The sequence below is a fragment of the Onychomys torridus genome, chromosome 8 (genome assembly GCF_903995425.1).
Source record: "Onychomys torridus chromosome 8, mOncTor1.1, whole genome shotgun sequence".
Taxonomy (NCBI): Eukaryota; Metazoa; Chordata; class Mammalia; order Rodentia; family Cricetidae; genus Onychomys; species Onychomys torridus.
This window is the reverse complement of record NC_050450.1, coordinates 6,165,464-6,171,993: the sequence shown is the minus strand read 5'-3', so window position 1 is coordinate 6,171,993 and position 6,530 is coordinate 6,165,464. Positions and strand designations below refer to the sequence as shown.

The following is a 6,530-nucleotide window of genomic DNA, read 5'->3' as shown; positions in this document are numbered from 1 at the left end:
GGAGTCTTCTTAAAGGGTGGTAAAAGTATTTTAGAATTAGAGAGAGAAATTACTCAACAATGGGGCCTCCCTACCAGCCAGCCTGAAGGTGCACCCTGTTGCAAGATTTTGATTACACTGTGTAAAGATGTGTCACTGTGATTGGTTTAATAAAAAACTAAACAGCCAATGGCTAGGTGGGGAGAATAGGTAGGACTTCTGGGCATAGAGAAAAACTGGGGATGAAAATAGGCACACAGAGGAGATGCCAGGAGAGGCAGAACAAATCAGAGGCACAAAATGAAAGAAAAGTAAAAAGGCACCTGATATAACATAGATTTAAAAATATGGATTAATTTAAGATATAAGAGTTAGTTATAAACAAGCCGGCTGAGTTTTCATAATTAATAAATCTTCGTGTCATTATTTGGGAGCTGACAGGACAGAGAAAGACTCATTACAGCACCCCCATCAAAATATCCTTTCATTGAAAAGTATTGAAAACATTTTTTCCATCTTTTTCAATTGTGATTTTCTTAGATTCTTCATACACCTGGATTTGTGTATGCCTTCGTGTGTGTGTGTGTGTGTGTGTGTGTGTGTGTGTGTGTGTGTGTGTGAGAGAGAGAGAGAGAGAGAGAGAGAGAGAGAGAGAGAGAGAGAGAGATGGGAGGCTTTCAGATTCTGCCTGGCAAGGCAGCTGTCTCACTGTGCTGTAGAGAAGCATAACGTGTAACATTGCTGTTAACAAGTCTTTCTCTGTCCTGCCAGCTCCCAAATAATAAGACACAGAGACTTATTACATATGGAAGCTTGGCCTTAGCTTAGACTTGTTTCTAATTAGCTCTTATAACTTAATTAACCCATTTCTATTTATCTGTGTGCTGCCATGTGGCTCGTGGCTTTTACCTCTCCTCCTCCACATTCTGCTTCCTCTGCCTTTCTTCTTCCCAAAGCTCTCTGTCTAGAATTCCTGCCTAGACCTCCTGCCTAGCTATTGACCACTTAGCTTTTTATTAAACCAACTACAGTGACACATCTTCACAGTGTAAACAAACATCTCACAGCATATAGCAAGATTCTAAATATATGTGGCCTTATTGGGGGGCTTCCTCTGTCATCAGGATTTATTTATTTATTTATTTATTTATTTATTTATTTATTTATTCATTCATTCATTCATTCATGTCTTGCTGTTTGTGGGTTTTTCTATTTTAGGCTTTTTAGTGTGTATGTGTGTGCTCTGGCTGTTTGTAGACAAGGCTGTCCTGGAACTTGCGATCCTCCTCTTCCACTTCTTTTCTCCCAGGATTGCAGACATGGGACACCATATCCGGACTTATCATAAGGTTTGATATCTCATCATTACATTTTCCCTGCCTTGCTCGTTTTGGTTTTTTTGTTTTTTTCCATGCCTATCTTGTCTTGCCCCAGTGCCTTTGTTCTTCTATGGAATTTTAGAATCAGCTTACCAAAGTTAATTTTAATCATGGATTTCCTATTGAAATCTCAACTGGAATTACACTGAAAAGAATTTTTTAATCTTTATAATATTGATTTCTTTTACCCTCAAACAGAAGGGCTAGGGAGTTGGCTCAATGGATGAGCTACTTGTCATGCAAAGCATGAGGACCTGAATTCAGATCCACATCACCCATATAAAAAGCTGGGTGTTTTGGTACACACCTGTTCCTCATGTCCCTGAACTGTTGGCTCTAGGTTCAGTAGGAAACCCTGTCTTAAAGAATGTGGGAGAAGGCAATTGAAGAAGACAGCTGATTCTGACTTCCAGCCTCCAAGTGCACATGGGAACTGCCCCCCCCCCAAAAAAATGTAACTTCATATGTCCTTGTTTTGTTTAGGTTGCATCCATGACCTTGAGTATAGTACGAAGCATATACTCCAATACCCTCCTAGGCTCTCAGCACCTGTAGTTTTCAGTTCTTTGTTGCTGTTATTTCTTTCTGGTTTTGATTTTAAGTCAAGGTCACATGTAGCCCAGCTGGTCTTGATTCCTGACCCTCCTGTTTCTACCCACCAGGTGCTACCATGCTGAGCTCTTTCTATTTTGTTTTGTTTTGTTGAGATAGGGTTTCTCCGTGTAGCTCTGGCTGTCCTGGAACTTGCTCTGTAGACCAGGCTGGCTTTGAACTCAGAGATCCACCTTCTGCCTCTGCCTTCAAGTACTGAGATTAAAGGCATGTGACACCATGCCCATTGGCTTGGTTCATTTTATTTAAAAAAAATTTTATTTATATCTCTAACTCTGTGTGTCTGCACATATGTGCCATGTGAGTGTATGCACACATGAATGAAAGTCTCTTAAGAGGCTAGAAGATGGCATCCAGTCTCATGGAGTTATAGTTACAAATATTTATAACCCACTTAATATGGGTTCTGGGAGCTCCAGGCCTATGCAAGAGCAGCAAATATGCAATTGCTGAGCCATTGCTACAGCCTCATCAGTTGATTTTTTTAAATGTTGCTTAATAATGTGACATAAACCAGTTAATTAATTAACTTTCCAGGTAGCATAAAATAACAATTTTCTCAAGTAAAAAATATTTTGATTATATATTTAATTTCTAATATACATAAATATTATTTTATTATACTTAAATATTTATTACATTTATTTATTCAGTGTGTGTGTGTGTGTGTGTGTGTGTATACAGGAGTGTAGGCCATGTACAAGTCAGAGGACAATTTGTAGGAGTTGGTTCTTTCCTTCTATCATATGGGTTCCAGGGATGAAACTCAGGCCATCAGACTTGGTAGGCTTACCCACTGAGCCATCTTGCCAGTCCTGAGCTCAGGGCTTACTGGCCTACACCACCACACCCAATCTTATTTCAATTCTTTGGATTTTTTTAAAGATTTATTTTTATTTTATGTGTGTGGATATTTGGACTGTGTGTGTCTGTGCACATGTATGCAGTGCCCTTGGGAACCAAAAGAGGGCATTGCTACCTTGGAACTGGAGTTGCAGACCATGGTGAGCTGTCTTGTGGTGCTAGGAATGGAACCCTGGTCTCTGCAAGAGCAGTCAGTACTCATAACAAAACTGAGATTCCAACCTCCTTGTTTCATTTCTCATGCCTTGATAATAAAGGAAATAAGATATTATTTTATGTTTTTATCTAATTAGATTAGGACCTCTCAGATGTGGCCAAATGGTGAGACCCCCATCTCAATTCAAACTCCCAAACAAAACAGAGCAAAACCTGTCATTATAATCTAGGTTTATGGTTTTAGGACATTTTGAAGCTAGCTTTTTTAGTTCACTGTTGATAACTTTTTTTAAGTGGTAAAAGAATTCTTGAAAAACTGGTCTGCTTTACACTTCCAATTCATAAAAATAGATACCAATGTTCCCAGATGACATCATAAAATAACTAACAAACAGCAAGCCAGCATCTCCTGACCCAGAGATGGGTCTGTTCCTCTCCTTCCATACAAAACATAACAGCGGTTTGAGATGATGCAGAGAAGGCTTGACATTTAAGAGCATGCATGACTCTTGCAGAGGACCTGAGTTTGGTTCCCAGCACCTGTGTCTGGTGGTTCACAACTGCCTACAACTCCAGCTCCAGGTGCTCTAATGCCTCTGACCTCTGAGAGCACATGCATTCACATGCACCTCCCACACACATCCCAGCTCATGCACATACATATAATTTAAATATAACCACAGAGGCTGGAGAGATGGCTCAGTAGTTAAGAGCACTGGCTGCTCTTCCAGAGGACCTGGGTTCAGTTCCCAGCACCCACATGGCAACTCACAATGTCTGTAACTCCAGTTCCAGAGGATCTGACACCCCCATACAGACATACATGCATAAAATTAAAAAAAAAGAATTAAATATAACAGTCAAGAAAGTCAGGACAAGAAGAGGTGGAACTGAATTCATATATCCTGGATTCAAGGACTGATTCTGATACCTGGAAGTGTCAGGATTTGGGTAAGTGATCTCCTGGAACATCAATTCTGTCTTCTGTAAAACAAGGGGTAGATGGAGTGCTAGCTTTCAGAGAGACATTGGTAAGTGTTTTATGTTTCACAGTCATTCAATAAGTAGTATTAATTTTTATCAATCTAGCTGCTGATTATGCTTTATTTATTCATTCATTCATTCATTCATTCATTCATTCATTTGAGACATGGTCTAGGCTGGCCTCAAACTCCCTGTGTAGCCAAGAATGACTTTGAATTTCAGATCCACCTGCTTCTACTCATGCGCTAGGTTTATGCAGTGCTGGGGATAGGACCCAAGGCTTTGTGGTCTTATGCAAGCATTCTACCCACTTAGCTGTGTTCTCATCCCTTACTTCTTATGTGTGTGTGCATACATAAATACACACACACACACACACACACACACACACACACACTTTATATAAAGTGTGTGTGTAGGTCAGAAGTTGGTGAAGGTGTCCTAAGGTTAACAAGTTCTATGGATTCTCCTGTCTTTACTCCCAACACTGGGATTAGAAGTGTACACTGCTGCGCCTGCTCTTTTAATGTGGGTTCTGGAGCTCAGATTTGGGTACTCAGGCTTGGGCTGTGAATGCTGTACCAATTGCCAGCCCTGACCCTATATTTTAATGCTACCATATTTGGTCATTATGATTTTCTCCAGGTTTGTAAAAATCAATGTTTCAAATAGCTTTGTTGGCCATGTGCCCCAAAATATTTTCATTTCTCTTGTTCCTGCCCATACAAACACACAAGATTGACACAGGTGTACACACACACACACACACACACACACACACACACACACACACAGTGTCTGCTGCCTCCTTTTTATTCAAGTCATGAACGTAAATGCAAGCAACACAGAACTCACCAGCTGGGGTCCACACTCCTTCACAAAGCACACATCATCAACAGATACACTCTGGCTCACCAAACACACTTGAAACCTATCAGCCCTCTGGCAGATCCCCAGCCACCCACAATGCTAGATCCATTCACACAAAGCCTATTCACTGGCTCCAATATGGGCAGTTATCTTATTCTTGTTTCCTTTAGAGATTATTTTATTTTAGTTGTTTTTGTTTTTGTTGTTCCAGAGAGTTTATCATCTGTCCCTCTTTCTCCCTACCCAGCCCCCAGACCTCCCCCCTCCAGCCTCCATTGCGCATGTGTTATGCATCCCTCCCCCATCCTGGGTACCAGTTGGGCGCTTTCGGGTGCTGGCAGTTGAAGAGATGGAACAGCTTCCTCAGGAACGCCCAGCCCCTTAAAACGCTGCTGACCAGAGCCGCCCTACTCCCTGCAGCCTTCAGCAGGGATGGAATGAAAGGGGACCCCTTGACCTGCCCGCGGGGATCAGCAATGGAGTTAAAGCAATCTCTGTCTGTCCATTTGGAAGCCGAGAAGCCTCTGAGGCGCTATGGGGCGGTGGAGGAGACAGCATGGAAAGCGGAGGGACTGGGAAGTAAGTGTTTGGGCAGGGAACGGGAGGGGACAGTTGGAGATCCTGTGCTGAAGCTGGTGGCCCCTAGTGCGCAAGGAACGTGGATGAGACGGAGGAATCGCCCCCGCAGCCTGGTTTCCAGTGTTGCACAGCAGCGGTGTTCTCCCTACAAACAAAGAGGGGACCCTCCAGGGCTGGACTGCACCAAGAGGCTCCTCGGGAAATCACAAGGCAGCTAAGCCAGGAGGAGCCTGGATGGATTAGGGAGTCCTAGATCTGGGAGCCAGAGGCTGCTCTTGCAAAGGAAAATCTTTCTTGCAGCCTAGGAAGGAGGATGCTAGGGCGTTGAGATGCTTGAGGGCGCAGGAGACAAGGGTCAGCTTGGGAAGTGCCCATGTACTGGAAATAGGGGAGTGTCTATTTGCTCTTCCTGCCTTGAGGTTTGGGGCATAGCAGAAATCCCAGCATCTTCCCACCTCCTCCTGGGTCAGAGGAGAATCGAAGGAGCAAGCAAGGGCAAGGTCAGCCCTGTGCACACACCCCCACGCTTCTAGTCCTTGACTTGATGATCCGATTTGGTTTGGGTTCAGCCTTAGCAGGCGGTTTTGAAAACACACCTCTACACTCATCGATTCTCTCTATGGTGTTTTGGTATCAAAAGACATTGCTAAATAAATCCAAGACTTTTGCTTTCTGTTTGTTGGATACGATACTTAAAACTGCAAAGTGTGGAGGCTGGAAAGTCTAGGGTCACTGATGTCCCTGCAACTCTAGGGGCTTCCCAGTGCCCTCCACCCCACTTACTGCTCTGCTATGGCTTGCTCAGCAGCCTTGGTGTACATAGCCTACCAGGCTGGAAAAAGCCCTCTTGTCATTTGAGGGGCCCTGCAGCTACCTGCTCTGCTCTGGGTCCCTGAGCACCAGTCCCTGAGTTACATGTACTTAAAGTATTGTAACTACGTTCCTTTCCCATCTTCACTTGGGAGAAAGTCTCTCTCTCTCTCTCTCTCTCTCTCTCTCTCTCTCTCTCTCTCTCTCTGTCTCTCTCTCTCTCTCTCTCTCTCTCTCTCTCTCTCTCTCTGTGTGTGTGTGTGTGTGTGTGTGTGTGTGTGTGTGTGTGTACAAATG

General features: G+C 43.3%; 1 protein-coding gene across 1 annotated transcript in view; it reads left to right on the top strand.

Annotated features, from left to right (window-relative positions):
- Window positions 1-5,128: 5,128 nt before the first annotated feature.
- The window catches only part of Bmerb1 (bMERB domain containing 1), a 127,334-nt gene continuing 125,932 nt past the window's right edge, over window positions 5,129-6,530 (top strand). The window contains exon 1 of the mRNA XM_036196346.1: window positions 5,129-5,423. Within this exon, the coding sequence (XP_036052239.1) occupies window positions 5,282-5,423 (142 nt within the window). The 5' untranslated portion in view covers window positions 5,129-5,281. The remainder of the gene's footprint in view (window positions 5,424-6,530) is intronic.